Source organism: Danio rerio, chromosome 1 (assembly GCF_049306965.1).
Source record: "Danio rerio strain Tuebingen ecotype United States chromosome 1, GRCz12tu, whole genome shotgun sequence".
Lineage (NCBI taxonomy): Eukaryota > Metazoa > Chordata > Actinopteri > Cypriniformes > Danionidae > Danio > Danio rerio.
Genome location: NC_133176.1, coordinates 32,460,027 through 32,483,378, shown reverse-complemented (window position 1 = coordinate 32,483,378; position 23,352 = coordinate 32,460,027). Strand labels below are relative to the sequence as shown.

Sequence of the window (23,352 nt, the reverse complement as noted above, 5' to 3'; positions counted from 1 at the left end):
TGTACAGCTCATGCTGGAGATACAGAGCAGTAGTATTTAACTACATCAAAGAAATAAAAAAACTTCAAATAAACAAAACAACATTGAACCACTGTGCCACTGTGAGCCCTGCAATATATTTTAACAATATTGGTGGCATTTTCTTTGCTTATTTTCTTCCTTCTGTTGTTGATATTGTAAAACAGCTTTTCACCTTGACGAATCATCATATTTTAATATGTCTTGGGTTTTCTGTTTAACCTAGGTTTTTTGATGCACTATTAATGTTTTTGTACCAACTATTGTGCTTCTTATTTCCTTTACTCATTTCTGATGGAACAGGTGCTTAGTGGTCATGAGGGTCCTGTCAGTAACTTGTGCTTCAGTCCAGTCCAGTCTGTTCTTGCTAGTGTGTCATGGGACAAAACTGTCCGGCTATGGGACATGTTGGACAGCTGGCAGACCAAAGAGACGTTGCAACTCACCTCTGATGGCAAGTTTACAAAATGTTTGTTTATGTGAAAGTGGAATGGAAAGAAATTTATGTGATTTTTTTTTTTTTTTTTTTTTTTTTAATATATCTTGCACCTGTTCATATTTAGGGCTTGCTGTAACATATCATCCTAATGGTATGGAGTTAGCAGTTGCTTCTCTGGATGGTGAAATCACATTCTGGAACCCTCAGACTGGAAGACAGACTGGCTCTATCACTGGCCGCCATGACCTGCAAATGGGACGCAAAGAGTCTGAAAAGATCACTGCTAAACAATCTGCCAAGGGAAAGTAAGCAGACATTTTGTAAATAGACTATAAACTTCTATTCTTTTTAACATAAGATTCAAAGCACACACACATCATTTTGTCCCCCTAAACCAGGGATGGGCGACTCTGAGAGCCAAGCTTTAGCTCCAATCCTAATCAAACACACCTGACTATAGCTTACTAGTGATCCTGAATACACTGTTTAGATTGTTCAGGTGTGTTTGATTAATGTTGGAGCAAAACTCTGCTGCCATCCCTGCCCTAAACCGACCAACAGTTGTAGCCAGAATTATTAGCCACCAACACCCCATAAAAAAAATAAACACGGGGGCTAATAATTCTGACTTCAACTGTAACTGGAAAAGAATATATGAACCTATCAGTTTACAATATACTGATGCCCAATTTCTAGGCTTTATTGGTCATAATGGTCAAGAATGTTGGACCATCATTGCCTTTACAGCTTATCAGTAAAGGACAGAATCTAGCCAGACAGTAATGTGTAAATTGTTGGGTAAGCAAAATAATAAATAGAAAGCGTCAGTATTTTTAGTAAGTGTACTTTTTTTGCTTTCATTCTTACCATAATAAAAAATATAATTGTAGAGCAACCCAAGTTCTGTTGCCATTAATATTTAACTTTGATAGATTGGAATGTCTGATCTATGAACAAAAGCAAGTGATGCATTATTTAAATTTAAAAAATTATATTTAAAAAATCTTGAATGGTTATAAAAATCTTTATAAAAACTATTAAAAACAATTATCTTGAATGACATGAACTAGTTCTAATTTTGCATTTTCTGTTGCATGTTTTTGATATTGCGATATAGGTCTTAAATTTAATACTTAATGGGCTGAAAAAGGTCTTAAAGTCCTAAATTCGACATATAATCATATAATATATAGCATATAATATCTGCAGAGACCCTGGTATGTGTAATTGTTCTTTGTCAAGACTTCATCATTTGCTGCATTATTGATTCATATTTTCTGAGACTGAGATCTGAACCTGCTCTTGAATTTAAATCTTCTTGCATTTGGAATTGTTTGGCAATTACATTGTCATTTCCTGAAAGAACAAGTAAATTGTAGTCTGATTGTGCTGAAACTTAGTGTATTTAAAATGGCCTTTAATGACTAATTTCCTCTAAAACTGATTTGTAGGTCTTTTACCACCTTGTGCTACTCAGCGGATGGTGAATCGATCCTTACAGGTGGGAAGTCAAAGTTTGTGTGCATTTATAACATCAAGGAACATCTCCTGATGAAGAAGTTTGAGATCTCCTGTAATCTCTCTCTGGATGCAATGGAGGTATGTTCGCAGATATGTTTGTACACACTGCATATATAGTTTTTGCAAAAGACATACAAGTCATAGTATACTGGCCATTCAAAGCAGCAATTTCATTTAGATTTATTATAAACCCTATGGAAAAAGCAACATTTTGGTTCTGACATAACATCTATTTAATCAACAGATGCGATGCAATTTAAATCATAACAAAAACTGACAGGTGCTAAAATCTTGGCATCCCAACAGAATAGTAACATCAGTATTTTGAAGAACCACCTCTTGCTGAAAAAAAAAGCCTGTTAACACTTCTTATAGACAAGGAGAAGTCCCTGAATTCTTGCTGAAGGCATTTTAGACCATTCTTCCTTGCAAAATTTTTCAAGTCTGGTTTGGTCAGGTTTATTGGGTGCTGAACGTGAATGGCTCTTTTTAAATCACTAGATTTTTTATGATCTTCAAGTCTGTGTACTGGGATGGTCATTTTAGAACATTGTATTGTGTCTAAGCATGATTTTTTTTGGTAGATCTGGAATTGCGCTCAATGATTAATTGATTGTCGCTAACCCTTTCAATTGATAGCCCTTATAAATGACTGATTAAGCGTGGACATTTAAAGGATAAGTTATGCTTTGCGCTGTGACACGCGTCCACAAATTTTCACATTGAAGTAATAATCAAGTGTCTGCAGTTTACATTACCTTATGTAGTCACTCTCTTGATATTGAGGATGCATAAAACCCTGTAATGCACAGATCTCTGTTATATCCGCTGGTGCTGCTGACCGTTAATAGATCTCCGTTATATCCGCTGGTGCAGCTGTTAATACTCGGGTCAGGTAAGCCAAAAGTAGGCTTTATAATGTTTAATTATGGGTGGGTCGTGGGTTGGTAAGATCAATCAGTAGTTATGCAAACTATTAACTACTTTGTCTAAAATATTAAAATGTTCAAACGATTTAATTTAATGCCGGATCAATGAATTTTTTCACAACAGTGAAAACAATTTAATATAGGGTACTCTTTTATTTTTGATCATATAATCAACAAAAATACACTATTTGAAACTGAATATTACACTTTTATTTTATTTATATTATAATTGTTTTAAACCATTTTGTGCTTTGGCAGCGGACTCTGCGGAATTAGACTTCACCTCAAATGTTTGTTCTTGTTTATTTTCTAGGTAACAGATCAACAAAAAATACATTAAAACTAAGATACAATTTGAATGTGATTTACCGAATTATGCCAAACGAAATTTGTTTAAAAAATATTTTATGTCTGACAAAAATATCTGAATTCATGCATCCCCATCTGCTCTACAACTGTGCAGTGTTTGTTTCGCTTCACGGAAGATGAGGATTTAATTATGCTCCACTGTAATTTTTGCATCACAAAATTCTGTGATATATATTGGCTACATTTTTTTTTTTTATAAACTTTTTTTTACAAAATACATGCTGTAAGCCTAGCCAATAGCAGCCTACTTTAAATTAGTCAACATATATGCAATTTGTTGTCTCTCATCAATGCAACAGCAGCATGCATGTCTGTTTATAGTTTCTTAAAAAAAGACCTTCATTTGACCAGCCATTTAGCAAAGCCTATACTGATATTTCTGTGCCATTTTAACACTATTCACTAAACTGAGTAGTTCAACTAATTCAAAACACTCGCTCACCTGAATTTACCGGTCTCCGGTATTACCGGCGTAATAAAAAGAATTGTGACGTAAGGCTCAGACAGCGTCACCAAACTGTTGGCTTGAGCCTAAACCATTCAGAAACTGAATACCTTCTATGCGACCTTAGGCTCGCGGTCAGAGAGAGAGATGGAGAGAGAGAGAGAGAGAGCGCCAAGCAATGCACAGCACCTCTCTCTCTCTCTCTCTCTCTCTCTCTCTCTCTCTCTCACATTTCACATTTTAGGTGCTTTATTGGCATGACAAATAACTGTACATTCGTATTGCCAAAGATGAAAGTGATGACGATAATATCAACAGTAAGTCCACAAGTAAAGAGTTCCAGTTGTGTGTTAGAGACAGTGGAGCGGATCATTGTGGGTTCCTCAGACGGTGGCAGGAGTGCACAAACTGAGCTGCTAACACACAGCAGCACACACACTCCCCCAGTAGGATTGGCAGTTTCTCATTGTTTGACAGGGACTCAAAGTTTGTGTGTGTGTGTGTGTTTCGGGTAGAACTTCTCCCGGATCTCTGAGTATTTTGTGCACTCCGTAAGGAAGTGCAGTTCTGTTTCAATCGGCTGCTAAGGGCAGTGTGGGCACAGCCGCTCCTCCACCGGCAGCCATGTTTGTTTGTGCCGCCCCGTCTCTATAGCCAGCTGGTGTCCGCTGAGTCTGTATCTGCTCAGGGTGTTCCTTAGACCTTTATCTGTCACTGTGTGAAGATAGTCTGTCAGAGTATATTGTCTCTTCAGGGCCAGATAACACTGCATTTTGCTTTGCAGTTGTGTTTGAGTGTCCCAGTGGTGTGTGTAGCTGTTCTTGAGCTGGTGTGTGATCTGAGTCATTGGCAGGACTGTGTTCAGCTCCTTAGGAGACGTCTCAGAGACCCTGAAGCTCTGGGCCAGCTGGGAGAGTGGGTCTGCTCTTCTGCTCAATTCTCTGTCTTGCAGGGCTTTATAGTGGTATGAGTCCTGGTCGCAGAATTGGACAGCTCTTTTCTGTATCTTTATTATCAGAGGGTATTTGCCTAATTCTGCTCTGCATCCGTTGTTTGTTGTGTGCTGGTGGACGTGTAGGATGTTCTTACACAGCTTTGTGTGCAGGGTTTCTATCGGGTGTTTGTCCCATTTGGCCGGATCTTGTTCAGGGTTTTTTCAGTGGACCCCACACCTCACTGCCGTAGAGGGCGATGGGCTCGATGACTGACTCTAGGATCTTCAGCCAGATCTGAACAGGGATGTCTATGGGGCATTGGCGTTTGATGGCGTAGGAGGCTCTGCAGGCTTTATCTCTAAGCTCATTTACTGCAGGATTAAAGTTTCCAGTGGAGGTGATGTTCAGGCCTAAATAATTATACTGTGATGTGTGTGTTATCTGATTGGTGCCTAGTGTGAATGTGTGTTGTGTTCCCTGGGGTCTGGCTCTTTTTTGGAAGGTGATGATTTTGGTTATGTTTAGGTTGACGGTCAGGGCCTAGGTCTGGCAGTACTGGTCCAGCAGCTGTAGGTTCTGCTGTAGGCCCTGTTCGGTTGGCGATAGTAGCAGCAGGTCGTCTGCGTACAGCAGGCATTTGATCTGAGAGTCATGGAGATCGAGACCCGGAGCGGTGGATCTCTCCAGACTGAGCGCCAGCACATTTATGTAGATGTTGAATAGTGTTGGGCTCAGGCAGCAGCCTTGTCTCACTCCACGCTCCTGGGAAAGATATTTTGTTCTTTTTGTGCTAATTTTGATGCCACATTTGCTTTCGGTGTGCATTGATTTAATAAGGTCATATGTTTTTCCTCCTATTTCACTTTCAATCAGCTTATAAAGTAAACCTTTGTGCTAAATTGAGTCGAAAGCTTTTTTAAAGTCAATGAAGCATGCGTATATTTTACCTTTATTTTGGACAGCGTGTTTTTCAATTAGCGAGTGCAGTGTGTAAATGTGGTCAGATGTGCGGTATTTTGGTAAAAATCCAATTTGACTTCTGCTTAAGACATTGTGTTGTGATGAAGTCCAGTAGTCGGGCATTTATTAAACTACAGAATAACTTTCCCAGGTTGCTGCTCACACAAATCCCTCTGTAATTATTGGGGTCAAATTTATCTCCATTTTTAAAAATGGGTGTTATCAATCCTTGATTCCAGATATCAGGGAAGTGACCAACACTCAGAACTAGATTAAATAATTTTAGGATGGCTGTTTGAAATTTAGGGCTGGTTTGTTTTATTATTTCGTTTAATATTCCGTCAGGTCCTGATGCTTTTTTAGGTTTAACAGATTTAATTTTGTCTTTAAGCTCCATTATAGTGATGGGGAAGTCTATTGGGTTTTGATTATCCTTGATAGTCGATTCTAGTGTTGCCAGTGTTTTTGTTATTTGATTTTGTTTAGGATTTGTGTCTGTTTCTACTTTATTGAATAGTGTTTGGAAATGGGTTTCCCATATTTCTGAATTTTGGATCGGTAGCTCTTCATGATCGTTTTTGATCTCTCTCTCTCTCTCTTACACAAACACACACACACACACACACACACACACACATCTCTCCCGCGATTTATTCAGAAATTTACTCCCACACCGTAAGAAATCTGGCCGGCTCCCGCGGAACAGCAGCGGGAATGCAGAGAGCTGTAATCGGGCCATAAAAATTATACCCGATAGGTCCCGAGTCCTACAGGTTCATTTTGATTGACAGCTTTATAAAGCCCGAACCCGTTTACAGCCCGACATTATTCAGATGTGCTCATGCCCACAGCTCTATTGCTTTTTTTCAAGAATGAGTCATTTATATGTTTTAACATCATTTATTCGTAACAAACATAGACTATAGGCCACTTGGAAGTTGGAACAAAGAAATAAAATAAGTCCTCTGTAACATCGTAACATCTCAGCACTCTATAGGTCTAGGTACATGCACTTAGCCTGTAAATTGGCCAACACACCAATGAAAAGAAATCTTGCTTAACAAATCAAATTAAAATAAACTCTAAATGATGATGGGTATTTTGGCAATAACAAAATTAAGATAAAGGCTCTGCAAACTTTGTTTCTCCACTTCTCTTCACAATATGGCATTAAGGCGGCGGTTGTAGGGTCCAGCCAGTTGGTCCAATGACGGTATCCAATGGTGGATGAAGGTTCACTACATGTTCGGTCTTTCCAGTGCACAATGTTGATTTATATTAAACTTAACTCATATCTGACTCCAATTTTAGTATGAGATGGTTTAGAATATTAATATGTTTATCCTTGTTTTATCTGACTCCAATTATAAAACATTGAGAAGGTTATTTTGTTTCCTTTCACATTATTTTAGATTATGATTGAATATTCTCTTCGGTTCATCATTTTATGTTATTCTCGTTCATTGGGATCTCTATAACATCCTGAATCTTGTACTGGCCGAGTATACAATTTCTTAAGCACAAGCATGTCAGTCTTGGTCACTAAACAGGGGCGATTGACCGCTATCCTAAAAAGGCAGAACCCTACTTACTCAGATTAGGATATTTTTTATGCGGTCCCCATAGGTCTGCTACCTCCTAAATCAGACAGAGCTATTTAGTCATATAACGATCATTACTATAGAATTAAGCAGACCAGTCGTACTTAAACTAGTAGTAACTTTGAATAATCACTATACTATCTAAATAGTATTAAAAGTTTATCGGGTGAAGGACTATCCCCTTAGATATCCTTTTACAGCCTAAGTATACATGAATAAATGCCAATTTGTTAGTCGGAGCTCTAGAGACATCGTGTAACGTGCCGCAATGCTCCGTCTACCGTGTTCTAGTCCGCTACTAACCTGAACAGGGGCTTGTGGTGCTATGAAATTACCACAATCTACTAAAGATAATAACACGAACTCTGTTTGAATCATTCAAAACATAACAATTTATTAGTCAGGTAAATGTATTATGCCAATTCAATCAGTCAATTCATAAATGATCAATACAAAACATCAAATTATCAAAGATAAATCCAAGATGAAAAAGATGCATTCCTGACTTTGAAATATACATAACATGGGGCAGACCCCATGTTATGGGCTGATCTGGTTAGGCAGAATCGCCCTGAGTTTTTCTTAGACCTTACCTTAAATAATCCAAGAATTCCCTCAAGGAAGGGGGTGTGAATAACAAAAGGAGAAAGTCACACCCTTCACAGTGGTTCAAAAGATGCCTGAAGTTATATATTTATTGTTTTGATTATATCTATTTCTGAGAGAATGAGACCATTGTACCAATCGCACTGAGACATTTCAAATGATATCAAACATGATAGTTAAAGTCAGTTTGGTTAATCTAAAACATTCAAACATTGAAATGACCATATGCGTGAGTTGGGGGGATGAAGCTGAGTTTCAGATGCAAATGCAGTAGGAACTGGTTTTTCACGCATTCCCCCCTGGTGGGTTGTGGAGTCTATTGGCCCTGTCTTCAGCTCATGTTTTGAATTGTCAAAGACATCAAAAATATTTGTAATATTTCAATTCTTACACGGTGAAGCTGAATATTAAAATAATAATGCCACCATTAGCCTGTATACTCGGTCTACATTATGATTATATGGTTTGATTAATATTTATTTATAATTTAAAAACCTTTTACTCACCAAGATTTTGCTACGTGTGTTTGTGGAGGAACATTATTAAATCCACTGGCTTTAGCGCAGTCTTGCACTCATGGTGCATCCAGCATAACTGAACACCCTTTCCTGCGGCTACAGGCCGAAATGCAGTGTTCTGATCTGGCTAATTTTGCAAGTTTTGGATAGGATTGTTTGTTCATCTTCTACCAGTCAGGAACATCCATTTAATTTTCCATGACAGCAGTTTCACTGTAGCGAGTGACCTCGTCTTTTTACCTGTCAGCTTACGGTTTAGGGCTCTACCGTAATACGCAGTGTATGAGCGACCGCCGAAATACCTGTGGCTAGAATGACAGCTTCTTCTGAGCTAGTGACTGGCTTGACCGCCGTCAAAATTCGCTTTTTTACTACTACGTCATCATTTGTTTCACCTTTGCAGGGATGGATTTTAATGCAGGGATTTGGATTTTTTTCGGGTCTCGCCGGGTTCGGGCAAAGATCTTTAGCTCTAATGCAGACCTCTCGTTCATTTTAACCATGTCTCCCTTCTGTTCAGTCGAAACTGCCAAACTGCAGGTCACTTTGTAGCGTGACTCATCACGTCACCTCTCCCTTTCTCCCCCTCCCTCTCCCTCTTCCTTTCTCTCTCTCCCCCACACTGTCCCTTGATGACAACCACACATACGTTTTTGTAGGCATTAAATAAAAGATATTTAATATTTTATGACGGTATAACGGTATTGAAACTGACACCCTTGCTATTTTTTGATCCCGCGGTATACCGTAATACCGCTCAAGCCTACTGCTATGTTTATTTGATGTACGAAGAAAAAAAACTTGGTATGAAAAAAGTATGTCAATGGTTTGTGAAAACCAAGTCTTGCAACACAACCAACATATTTCATCATCCAAAAAAAATGACCCAAAGAAACCCAGAAATTAAAAAAAATTTGTTGGACTTGCTGGAATTTGTAGTGCTTTTTTGTTTATGTTTTGCACATTTAATTTACATTTAATTTGTAATGCCAGACGTTAAACTGTTTTTTTTTTGGTCTTTTTCAATGCATTTTACTATTCGTTTTAGGCCAAGTAAGTAATCTGTTTTTGTTAATAAACAATATTTTAAAAGGTAATTTAATTAACAGTAATTTTTTTTGTTGTTGCATCAATCATTGTTGCGATAATAACTTTTAAAGCTGGAAGCATTAACAACTTGTGTCGAAATTTATCATTATTGTTCAATATGGAAAAAAAAATATTGAGTTTGCATTTTTGCCATATCGCCCAGCCCTAATGTACAATAACATTATCAGCAGCAAGATGTTCCTAGAGCTCTTTGGAGGTTGTCTGTGGTTTGTCTGTGACCATTCTAACCATTCTTCACCTTCACCATTGACTTTCAGATATTTTTCTTGGCCTACCACATCTTTCCCTCGCAAGAACTCTACCTGTGACCTTACATTTTCTTACCATATTTCTGACTGTGAGACTGTCAAATAGAGATTTTAAACCTCTGTGATTGCTTTTTGAATCATTCTCCTATACACATTAAAGAATTAGGGGTCATTAGGAAGTTCCTATGAGGTTCTCATGTTTCTACTTTCTGATTCACAATATGGAGAAGCACAAAAAGCAATAGGCTATTTTAAATATTCTTTTTTAGGATTTGTTTCACAAGTGTTAAGATAGTTAAGGTTCACTGAGTCACTCAAATTAATTTTGTGTTGTAACCACAATCACACTACACGTTTTAAAATTCACACAAAAGAGTGGATAGACTTTTGCACAGCCTATTTTACAGATTCAATTTTACAAATTTCAGATTCAATTTTACAAATCTCAGTTATTGCTACATTACATATTTCTGTCTGGAAAACATGACATCATGCAGCTTTCCTAGAAACCTTTCATAAAAAAAACACCTTATCTTGCAGCCACAAAGGGGTGCCCAATCGTTTGCATTAAACTAAGCATTAGGGATGAACAGATAATAGTATTTTTTCTAGACATTCATATACTTTTAACTGTATTAAGCTTTACATTTTATTTACTGTAGTTAGCAAATCATAAAATTGTATCTGTAGATTTGTACCCATGTTAAAGCTTCTTACCCCTAAGGCATTACCGACAATTTAAAGGTGTTGTCCAGTGCTACTTGTTTACAGAGCTATTTACAATGTTAAAGAGTTGGACTTTAGTGCTCAAACATGGGCCAAGTTAAAAAAAAAATATATATATATATTTTTTCCAAACAAATCCCTTCAATTCACATCAAATCGCTTAACTTTTAAATTTCCACGGAAACAAGTCTTTTTTTATATGGATCAGTTTCTAAAATAATACATGTACAAAATAAAGTTCAAACATGCACAGCACAATTCACATTTACAAAATCCAATTTGTAAATTGAAAATGCAATTTATGAATTGTGTGTTGTCAATTTGTGAATTCACAATTAAAAATCATAAATACTTTCACTAAATGAATTGGATTTGTGTATTTTTAAATCGTGTTTTCATTTTATGAACTGGATTTGTGTATTTTTATTATATTGTAAATATTTCTAAAATATTTTGTCCCCCATATGACCATCATATACATATAGTAATGTTATAGACAGCTCAGCTGACAGGGACAATCGCGCTTTGTCATGGTTCAAGTCAACTGTACCTATTGTGAGTGCGCCCTAACGCCCCATTCACACGGGGCGTCAGTGTCAACGCTTCCCATTCATTTTTAATGGGTGACGTCAGGCGTTGCCGAACTGCATTGTGGATCCATCGGAGCTGCCAGTGTCAGCCAATCAGATCGCTGTATGCAAATTCACCAGCTAGACGCTGCTATGACGATCGCTTCAGCTCCAACTTCAGACACACCTTTAGTCAAGCGTTGATGCTGAAGCCCCGTGTGAATGGGGCGTAAAAGCTGTGTCTTTTCATAAGCTCTTTTAATGTCCAGCAATGCCCAAAATCAACTGTTTGAGTGCTTGATGCTGTACTTCTTGCACACGTCATCACGACACTTGCTCAGATGCAGCCATTTGTCTAAATATGCATTCAGATTTTCAACATCTAATTAATGGTAATGGCTGATTTATACTTTTGCGTCAAGTGCAAGCGTTGCTTTGGTGCAGCCTTTGCGTGGTCACAGACCCTTCGACGTGTCTGACGAGCACCTTTCAAAAAATGTAACTACACGTAGCAACCACGTAGTGCAAGCTCTGTGATTGGTTGGCTTGGTAGCGCTGTAGGCAGTGCTGAGAGCCGCAAGCCAGATAGAGCGAGTGTTTACAAGTGTCGAGTCCCATGAAGTAGCTCCAGATGAAGCCTTTTGTTTTGTGTTTGCCTTATGATTAATGTTGTTGCATGTCTGCTGGTTCCCGCCTCTGAATGAGCGAGTTTCAGCTACTTGTACATTAAGGTAGTGTTCAGAAAAAAACTAAACATCCGTGAAGAAACTCGACACAGGAATATAATTTAAACCTACTGCCAGCTAGCATTTCGGAAGTGTTATTGCAGAGCAACACAAACAGCACGCAAAAGTTTTAATGCACGGTTATGTGCAAGGCAGGTGCAGAGGGTCACTGCGTTCGCACGATTCAGAAGTATAAACCAGCCTTAAAACATAGAGGTTCTTTTCCATGCTTTTCTGATGTTTGTCTCAGTGCAGCTTCATTAGCATAGTTTTTTGCGGACTCAACCATGGGAAGTACAGGACAGTGCCCTCAGAGGTGTGAAAACAGAACAAATGGTGTTAGAGCCATCAGAGGTTCTTATTAGGGGCCAAGCACCTAATAAAAATGCTAATAACTTTTGTCTAATTTTGCCTATTGTTATGACTTGTCTTACTTGTTTTGATATATTCTGAGAATATCCATACCAATTATGCCTAATTAACTGAACTTCCTGTCTGCCATCTAGCCTTAAGTCAAAAACCTACTTTTTCGAACTCCTCCTACGTAGTTTGGCCGATTTGCATCAAATTTGACTCAGATAATCTTCGGACCATGCTGACAAAAAGTTATGGAGTTTGTGTTGATGGGTGTAGCGATTTTTGTTTACTGCACCGACAAATGTGATGGCATGATGCCCAATTACATCTGAGGCTGTGTCTCTGTCATAGTTGCAGATAATGACACCAAGGTTTAGGTCTGTCATTGTCTCCTCACTGACCACACCATAAAAATTTGGTGACAGCGCCACCTATGGGTCAAGAGTTATAAGACAGTCATTAACTATTAATAATGAAACTTACAAATTTGGTAATAACTTTTTACTGCATATGCTCAAGAAATTAGTCTCAAATTATTCTTTGCATCCTGCCAACAACACAGATACCAATTATGCCAAAGTCTGCCAAACTTCCTGTCCGCCATTTTGATTTTGTTTAAGGCATTCTTTTTTTAACTCCTCCTAGACCGTTGGTCCATTCTTCACCAAATTTAACTCTGATCATCTTCAGACTATGTAAACCAAAAATTGTGGAATTTATGTCAAATTCATGTCGACCATGTTAAATTACATGTTAAAATGTGTTGTTTTTAACTTGCCATTGATCGTTGACCAAATTTCCTCCAAACTTGGTTCAGACCATGCTGCCAAAAAGTTATAGAATTTTCCATGTGTTCTGTAGCTTGTTGCTGTGCTTGTTTATGATGTGGCCTTTGGGCTGCTTAGCCCCGATAATTGCTGCTGGCAGCTATATTAATTATTATTGTTAGCAATTACATTTTGTTTTGAGTAGGGAAGTCCCGATACGAGATCCTAAAATCTCCGATATTAGCAGTCCGATTATACGCTCTAAACTCCGTTACAGCTATTCTATCCAGCAGCGTCCAGAGCCAGCGTGCAAAGCCCACGTGATCACAACACTGCTTGCTAGCAAAGTCCCTTTAAGATTTAACATGCTCTTCAAACTGAGTTTTGGTGTATTACATTGAAATCTATTGTGACTGTAGCACACGCTGTAGCTATCAACAACGGCACATCTCTACAGGTTTATTTACTTCACGTCAAGTGAACTTTAAGTTACATTGTTTAGTATACGCTGTTAAGCCTCATTTAAAACGTTTACGTTACAATTTGGTCATGGCATATTGTGGTTCATCCAGTGTGATACCCAATCCACACATACCCAATCCACCTCAGCGGCCCGGTTTTGTGTGCGTAAGAAACTCCAAAGACTCCGATGCTCTGCTGCTTCAGACTTCAGAGACGTGCTGGATATCTGACTGTGGTAACAGCTTTAAGAAGAGCCAGAGGACACGCAAAGAAAAGCCTTTTACTAAATAGACTGATCTAGCTCATTATTTAGGGTGACAATACATCCGCTTTTTCCCAGACATGTCCTCTATTGGAGAAAAATGCATTCAGGCAGGATTTCTAAATCGCCTAACATGTCCCGGATTCTGCTTTCATTTTCAGTAGCTGCCACATAAAAGGTGTTAAATGCTAAACATCTTTGTTGTTTTAATTGTCTATTAATAAAGAATAAGAAATCATTTTGTTGCTGAGGGCCATTACAGTTTAAAAGAAAGAATGGTATTACTTTCTGGCAGAAGGAAAATTTTATTAGAGGCATTCCCATCTTTAACTCTTCTTTAAAATGCCCAAAAAGATAAAGTGCTCTGATAAACAGTGTCAGCTTTGCACATGAGTTTTTAGTTGTGTCTTTCTTTACACTGTCATAGTTTCCCATGTGGGAAGTAGGGTGGAATCTGTGCAATAAATTATGCAAATAAAATTAATTTTGATAAATAAAATTCTTAAAAGTCACATTATTTTATTTGCTGTGGAGATAAGGTGTGTTTGCAGCTACTGCAAATATATTTATGTTAAAGATAATATGTGCAATATATATTATTATAAAATTAATAATGTTTTGTTTGGGAACATTGATACAGCAATAATCTTCTTATGATGCAAACTCAGATTAAATAGCTCTGGTCATGTGAATGTTTGCACTAACCATACTGCACATTTTTATCAACTTAACTTATAACAATAACTCCTTATTTCTGTTGCCCAGTGTGCAAGATATTTTTCAGCTCAAAACTGGATCAAAAATTCATCAAGAAGCTGTGAAATTGAATCTTTAGACACTCAACCTTTAGCAGTTGGTCAATTAACAATTTTTTCTTCTTATGTTCCTGCTCTCAGCTGTTTTTACTATTTGCTGATGGTAAAAAATAAACTGTAGTGACCCTTAATTAGTGTTTTGCATTTAAAAAAATATATTTTGTTTATTCAATTAAGAATTAATTAATAATTTTTTAGGGTCTTAATATTTATTCTTTTATATATTCTTATGTAAAAGGTTCACATTTATGCAACCAATAGGTAATAAATTGGTCGTTATTTTCCATACTTACTGTTGCTGACTTTTGTTCTCAGTTGGATCTAGCCATTTATACATTCCACTCAACAAAATAGGTAAAAGTAAAGTATTCATGATTTGTGCTGATATCGAATTTATATCGGTATCGGTTCGTACTGAAGGCTGCAACATCGGTATCATATCGGAAGTTGAAATGTTGTATCGGGACATTACTAGTTTTGAGCTTTATCATGTGTAGAAGTGTAAGAGTTTTGGTCCTCACAATATTAGACCCATATGCACAGTAAATGCTAAGTAAATCCTGCTTGGATAAGTTCATAATTAAGGAATTAAAATAATTACACAGTTTAGGACTCCTTTAAATTTTGGTTGATTGCTCTGTTTAACATATCATTATTTGTCACCATGCCATCTTCATAAAATTGCTATTTTAAAATGATTGTGGTGCAAATCTGTCATGTTCTTGTTCTAGGAATTCCTTGACAGGCGTAAGATGACCGAGTTTGGTAGTCTGTCTTTAGTGGATGAAGGCACTGGGGATGGAAACGGAGTGGAGCTCAGTCTTCCTGGAGTCAAGAAAGGCGAGTCCACATTTTTACCAATAACCTTGCCAGTCGGTTTTATTTATATAGTTTATTATTGTTAATATTATTATTATTGGATTCAGTTTTGCAAGCTTTTATACATATCACTAAATCCCTTTTCTCTTCATCTCTTAGGTGATATGAGCACCCGATGCTTTAAACCAGAGATCAGTGTTAGCTCTCTTCGCTTCTCACCTACTGGTATGGTTTTATCTATACAACACAACACCTTAACAAAACTTTAAGAAAAAAATTGTAAAAAGTGACACATGGCATTATTTTCAGCATATTTAAAAATTCATCATGATGTTTGCACAGAATTTGTTCCAATGTTTGAATTGAACAACAGGCAGTGCAATACATTTTTCGCATGCTTCTCCTTTCAGGGCGCAGTTGGGCTGCAGCATCCACTGAAGGTTTGCTGATCTACTCTCTTGATGCTGCACTAGTGTTTGACCCTTATGACCTGGATATTGATGTCACACCAACAAGTATACGTCAGCAGATTACCAAAAAAGAGTGGGCTTCCGCCATCTTGCTGTCTTTTCGCCTAAATGAAATTCTGCTCATTAGAGAAGTTCTGGAGGCAATCCCTTTTGATCAAAGTGTGTTCCCTCTTAAAACAGTTAAATCTGTTCAATTTTTTTCATATTCAAAATGTGTAATTTTATTGCCATTATTAAAATTGTATTATTTGATGCTTCAGTTACAGTTGTATGCAGCTCATTGCCAGATGTGTATGTGGATAAGCTTCTAAACTTTGTGGCCTCAACACTGGAAAAGTCTAACCACCTGCAGTTCTACCTTACCTGGGCTCAGTGTTTGCTCACTTTACATGGACAGAAACTCAAGAATCGGTTGGCAGCGTTCAATTATTAATATTTTTTTAGATTAAGCTCATCCATATGCTTTTATCAGTAACACACTTTAATCCCAAATTAAAGTAGGCTAACATTTTTAAACCTGTTATTTGCATTGTGTTCTTTTATACATTTTTATTTTAATAATTTTAGAAATCCTAAAATATCAGTGTGAGGTTTTCAAAACATATTTTTTGTATAAGGGTTGCAGAAAATGCAGACCTCATAAAGTTTATCTTGATAATGGAAAATCCATTTTTTCTGGAGATAACACTGCTCCAAAATATTTGTGTCTGTTGTTGGGAACCACTATAATAATGTCTTTTTAATTTTGTTTTGTTTGTTTGTTTCTTTATTTGTAAAGACCTGGATTTGTACTGCCTACTGTACAGCAGCTGCTGAAGAGCATCCAAAGACACAGTGATGATCTGTCTAAACTGTAAGTTTTGTGTATTCAAAATTTTGAGTTAATAGATTTCTTAAATGCATTTATTGGGTGTCCATTCTTAGCAGTTTCTTGGATCAATTTCAAATATATGTCAGGCCACTTGCTAATTTTTTTCTCAGAAATAAAGACATTTATTTTGTTTCTAGTTGCGATTGGAATATTTACAACATTCGCTACGCTGCTGCTCTGGCTAAGCAGAGAGGACTGAAAAGAACAGCATCTGAGATCTACGGTGCTGAAAAAGAGGACTCATCAGAGGCAATGGATTCAGAGGGTGATGAGGAGAATATGACAAATGAGCCTATAATGCTGGAAAATGCCATTCAACTTTCAGACTAATCATTAATAAAGCCAGTACATCACCTCTAAACAAATGGAAACAAGTTAGAATAGGAAAAGACAATTTTATCTTGTTGTGTTGGTCCCTGTAGTCTCTCAATGAAAATGTGTTCAGAAAGCACCTGCAAACCTCTTAGAACTAACATAATGCTGTTTAGATTTCGATGCATGAAATATTACAATAGGCTGAACTATTGATGATACTTTTTGATACTTGTATGCGGTAAAGGTTTTTGCCTTATTGTAGGAAAAAACTTAAAAATTTTAGAGCCAGCAATTGCTTTCGAATTGGTTCAGACCTAAGCAGCTTCTCTAGAACGATTTTTTCTACATGGGCCAGTGACGCTATCAGAATCAGCAAATATTATTCGTTTATAATGATATGCATTTCATTCATCTGTAAATGTAATGACAGACTGCAGGTTCAGACTGACAGCAAAAATCGCCAATACAAAAGGTGGCTATAGAATTTGCTTTCTTTATACTTGCAGTTTGAAACAATGTTGATTAAACATAAGTACTTTTAATAATTCTACATCATTTTGTTGTGGCTCTTTGTTATTAAATTATTTAATAGTCTTTTTTGGTCTTCTGGTTAAAATAGTTAACCAACAACTATTAAATTAAATAATGCTGATAAGAAAAATTCACAAAGCATATATGTCCAGTCACTCTAAATTGAAATTGTCTGTTGGGGAACCAACAGTTTTAACTCAAAAACAACCTGTCTTTCAGATGAAGAAGAGCCAATCAAAAGAGGTTCAATAAACCAAAGTTTACCAAGGATTGTTTGCAGGTCATCAGAAGCCAGCTTCAACACTTACACAGAGTTTGTAGGCCACTCTGCTTACAATCTCAAAACTACAATTATACAATAATGTGTCTTTAAATGAATCATACATATAGGTATTTTAACCTGATTGGTTAAAATACAGATAGACAGAAAATGTCCATGTGTGTGTAATTCTAAACAATTTTTTCAGATATGACATACTGTAGAAGGATGTTTCTGTAGTCAGGTTGATCAGAAGTGAAATCCTTGTCTTCATGTCTCCATCATTGAAGAGCATGAACACATACATAAAGAATATTTACCTATTTTAAGGCTGTCCTGCTCTACTGCAGGCTTCTTATCAGAATATTAAAATTAACATATCCGACTTTTGCAGACACCTTCTCTTCTTATAACAGAATCATTTAAAAATGAATAAATGCTTGGTAGATCCTGAGTAAACAAATCATTTGGCGCACAAAAAAAGCAATAACACACAGACCATTCTATGTTTACTCTGAGGAATATTAATTGAATAATGTTTAAATGCATTTTAAACTGCTTTAGTTCTGTTTGATTTATTTTTTAGTTCTACAAAAGGGTTACTAGGGTTACTGCACTACTAGTATATCCTATGTAGCACTGACTTTATAAATAAATATTTAAATTTTTACTTACAAATTTATAAGTTGGCACCTGTACCGTTAGACCGCTAACATGTCACCTCAGCTGATTCCGGCTGATTAGAGCATTTTCCTCCTGTTGAAAAACATCATAAGAACAATGCTTAGTGGATCAATGTACAACAGTGTTTTTAAAAGACTAAACACTATTGATATAGTTTACAACCAAGCACACATGGTCAGAACACAAATAAATTGCAGGTATGAAGTATTAAGCATTTCTTCCAAAGAAAAGGCAGTCTAAGCTAAGTGCTAGCAAGCATCTGTAGCTCCACTCATGCTCCACTTCTTTACCCCTTTTTCGTTACCCCCTGGTCAGCGCAATAACATGCAACAAAATGGCAACAGTTTGTCACAACCACTTGTAGCTTTATTAGCGCTTTTCAGAAACCTATGTCATAAATTCTACATCTTGTTCATTTGGGTTAAACCGTAGACAAAAGAATATGGAAGCTGTGATTGCAAATTTTGGGAAATTTAATCCTACTGAGCAAGATCCTTTAGATTGCCTAAAGAAGTTAGAATATGCAGAGGTGTACAAATATGCATATGCTGATGAAGGGGAAAGCGGGGTACAAAGTAACTCTTTTTGGTTTTGGTTAAATAATAAAAGTAATAGGGTTAAACCATATTTTTTTTACAAATAACACAAAAGCCTATATATATATATATATATATATATATATATATATATATATATATATATATATATATATATGTATATATATATATATATATATATRTGTRTATATATATATATATATATATATATATATATATATATATATATATATATATGTATATATATATATATATATATATATATGTGTATATATATATATATGTATATATATATATATATATATATGTATATATATATATATATATATGTRTATATATATATATATATATGTATATATATATATATATATATGTATATATATATATATATATATATATATATATATATATATATATATATATATATATATATATATATATATATATATATGTATATATTAATATATATATATATATATATATATATATATATATATGTATATATAAATATATATATATATATATATATATATATATATATATATATATATATATATATGTATGTATATATATATATATATATATATATGTATATATGTATATATGTATATATATATATATATATATATATATATACATATGTATATATATATATATGTATATATATATATATATATATATATATATATATATATATACATATGTATATATATATATATATGTATATATATATATATATGTATATATATATATATATATATATATGTATATATATATATATGTATATATATATATATATATAATTAAAACAATTTTCTATTTAATACATTTTTATTTAAAAAGTTACCAACATTTAACTCAGAATTCCAAAAAATATTTTGTTTGTTTAATTGGTAGCACCCTATTACAACTAACCCCTCTGTGTTGTGTTTTCCTCTAAACTGGCTAGCAGTCACTGTGTTTTACATCTTTCAAAATGGTTTTATCTTTTAGCCTAGAATACAGTAATCACAATAATATAATATTCTACTTGCATACCTTTCCTGATTTTTATTTATTTATTTACTTTTAAATAGAAAATATCGACTGTCATAAAAAAATACTTTTATGCTGTAAAAAAAGTGTTTCTTCTGTGTTTCTCATCCAAATCTTGCCATTGTCTTCAATATTTGGCAGGCTGACGTCTGCTGACACTGTGGTGAAAACCTCAAAAGCATGCCATGGTTAACCCTGAGCAAATACCTTTAAAACTCTGTGTTGCATTTAATACCATATTATTTTGTGCCCCGCGCTCCACTATGTGTCTTGTTAAGAATCTGCTTGCCTGTTGTCTGGAGCTTTAACACAAAAAGTAAAAGATAAAACTGCTTACAAATCAGAGCAGAAACAGGCATTGCTTGAAGTCTTAGATGTGTTCTGCTAAATGTTCAGCAATTGTTGGAGATGTTTAAAACATTCTGTGGCAATCCCCCCTCTCTTTTTCCCTGACAGCCTGCACTCACATTGCATTTTACCTTTCGAGCCTGAGCACACTTGCATTATCGATGATGTGACGGTTCAGTTTAACTAGAAAAAAATGTGCGCTCACTCAGCACAGTGGATATTGTTTAGTTATATTGTTGTATATGCAGTGATATGCAGTTAAATATTTTGCCGAACAGATCCACCACTTTTGACGCTCATAAAATATCATAAAAGTCCTTGTGCTGCACGTATTAGGAGGTTTGGTGAATGTGGCAGCTGATGTGCAGCGAGGGGTTTGTAACTTAATAGACTATGACAGTTTGTGTTTACTGAAAAGTAAGAATGAATAATTAATCTATATGAAATAGTCCATTAAAAGTTACGTCGTGTCTTCAGTTTAGCACTTTAGTTTTGTACTCATGCAGTTCGGCACGCTTTGCACTCACACTATTAGCATACAGTGCCAAAGCCCGACTGAACCGCACTCTGGCACACTTCTAACTAGGCCAGGGCTGATCAACTGAACCAAGCCTGGGCCTGGTTCAGAGCACCTACACTTGTCAAACGAACTGGGCACGGTTCAGATAGCCTAGTGTGAATGCACCTTAAGTGTGACCCTCACACAGATTGTGCTATGACAATGCTTGGTACACCTTTCTCTGATTATAATGACATTATTGGTAAAATGACAGTTTTACAACAACAATGCTATTGTTAAATTCAAATGTGTAATGATGCAAGGCAAGACAGTGTCATGTTTCAATTAAAAGAAAGACAAAGTAAAAAGATTTGTTAAAGAAAATGTCAAACTTGAAACATTTGAGGGCGCATAGAATCAGCTTAGGCAGAGAAATGTCTTTGACAGCTGGAGACATCATCTGGCACACTCACTGAGTACATTTACATGGACTCCAATTCTTCAATCTTTGATGTTTGATTACCTTACGGACCATAGTCACCCGCCTCACGGGGGTAGGTAGTTCTGTCGTCACACAGTAAGAAGGTCGCTGGTTCGAGCCTTGGCCGGGTCAGTTGGCATTTCTGTGTGAAGTTTGCATGTTCTCCCTGCGTTCGCATGAGATTCCCCCATAGTCTAAATACATGCGTTACAGGTGAATTGGGTAGGCAAAAATGTCTGTAGTGTATGCATGTGTATGGATGTTTCCCAGAGATGGGTTGCAGTGAAAAGGGTGTCATCTGCGTAAAATTTGCTGGATAAGTTGGCGGTTCATTCCACTGTGGCGATCAATAAAGGGACTAAGCCAAAAAAGGAAATGAATAATTGCCCCCCTCCCCCCCCCCCCCCCCCCCCAAAATCCACCATGTTAATTTTTAGCTGATTGTCTGAAATTAAAATAAAAAATATATATTTGTAACACCAAACATATTAAATTGTGCTCAGCTAATTTATCAAAGGGAAGGCAAATATATCAGTTTAGCCAACAAACCTTGTAACAAAAAATGCATGCGTGCGACTGAGAGCCGGTGGTCGGTGCCACAGCTGGTACATAATTCCTATTCCAGCGCAGCAATGGTGAAGATCTACCAAAACATCATCAGACACATTTTCCTTTATAAAAGTTAGTGACGGTGATGCAGTGGCACAGTAGGTAGTGCTGTCGCCTCACAGCAAGAAGGTCGCTGGTTCGAGCCTCGGCTGGGTCAGTTGGTGTTTCTGTGTGGAGTTTGCATGTTCTCCCTGCGTTCGCGTGGGTTTCCTTTGGGTGCTTCTTTCCCACAGTCCAAAGACATGCGGTAAAGGTAAATTGAGGGTACACTAAATTGACCATAGTGTATGGATGTTTCCCAGAGGTAGGTTGCAGCTGGAAGGGCATCCGATGCATAAAACATGCTGGATAAGTTGGCAGTTTGTTCTGCTACCACTGTGGTGACCCCAGATTAATAAAGGGACAAAGAAAATGATGAAGTTATGTTGAGTACCGAATTCTGTATTTATTAAGTCATGTTTAGGTTTAACCAAGTGTAAGTCTCAGTGATTTAGACATAAAAACGAACAGCACGGGCATTACGTTAGCCTGCTACCTCTGACATGATGGACACAGTAACGTTAACTTAATGTCTATGTTAATTGCAAACATTACGCACCTGTAATATTGATATCTAACCTATGGTTTTATATATTTTGTTTATTGTTATTAAATTATTAATTTATGATGGAAGAACCATATCTGCTATAACATGTTTTTTTCCACCAGTGGAGCCGCCATAGCAGGGCAAGGTGCAAATAAGCACTTTTACAGTAAATACCATTTTAACAATTGGGTATATGTTTATTCCATATCAGTCTCAAATTCTACTAGCTCTAAGATGGTAACGTGTGTAGTTGCTTTATTGATATTCACCATGTGCTGTGAGTTAACTAGTGAGGGGTTTCTCAAGTCCTGGTTGTTATATTTTACTAGTTAGTTCTACTGTAGCCTTACACATTTACTTTAAACTGAAATATTACATAAAAGACAACTCTGCCTAATAGAATTTCAGCTTGAAAATATTATACATTGATTTGTTGTGATTCTTAAAGGGATAGTTCTCCTAAAATGAAAACCACTAATTTTGTGAGTTTCTTTGTTGTGTAAAACACAAAAGCAGATATTTTGAAGAAAACTGAATATAACCACTGACTTTCATAGTCTGCTTTTCCTACTATAGAAGTCTTACCGGTTTCCAGCTTTCTTCAGAATATCCTTCTTTTGTGTTCCAACAGGAGAAAGTAAGACGAACAGGTTTGGAACAAGTGAAGGGAGAGTAAATTTTCAGAATTTTCAGTTTTGTGTGAAACAAACCCCTTTTTTGTGTCTTTTTATGATATTTTAACATAGAGAGCTATTGGACAACCTCACAACTACAACGAAGATAGGAATTCTTGAAACCGTAAGCATTAGCAGCATGATGAACTTTCAAAGGCTTTATCAATGTATTTTTGTGCTTTTTTGTGGATTTTTCTACTCAACATGGAGTATAACAATGACTTTCTATATA

At 36.1% G+C, this 23,352-nt stretch overlaps 1 protein-coding gene across 1 annotated transcript in view; it reads left to right on the top strand.

The window, feature by feature from the left end:
• pwp2h (PWP2 small subunit processome component) overlaps window positions 1-16,903 on the top strand; it is a 68,204-nt gene extending 51,301 nt beyond the window's left edge. The window contains 9 exon segments of the mRNA NM_213047.1: window positions 322-472; window positions 582-762; window positions 1,909-2,056; window positions 15,114-15,222; window positions 15,361-15,426; window positions 15,612-15,830; window positions 15,932-16,082; window positions 16,450-16,524; window positions 16,680-16,903. Of these exon segments, the coding sequence (NP_998212.1) occupies window positions 322-472; window positions 582-762; window positions 1,909-2,056; window positions 15,114-15,222; window positions 15,361-15,426; window positions 15,612-15,830; window positions 15,932-16,082; window positions 16,450-16,524; window positions 16,680-16,872 (1,293 nt within the window). The 3' untranslated portion in view covers window positions 16,873-16,903.
• The last annotated feature ends 6,449 nt before the right edge of the window (window positions 16,904-23,352 follow it).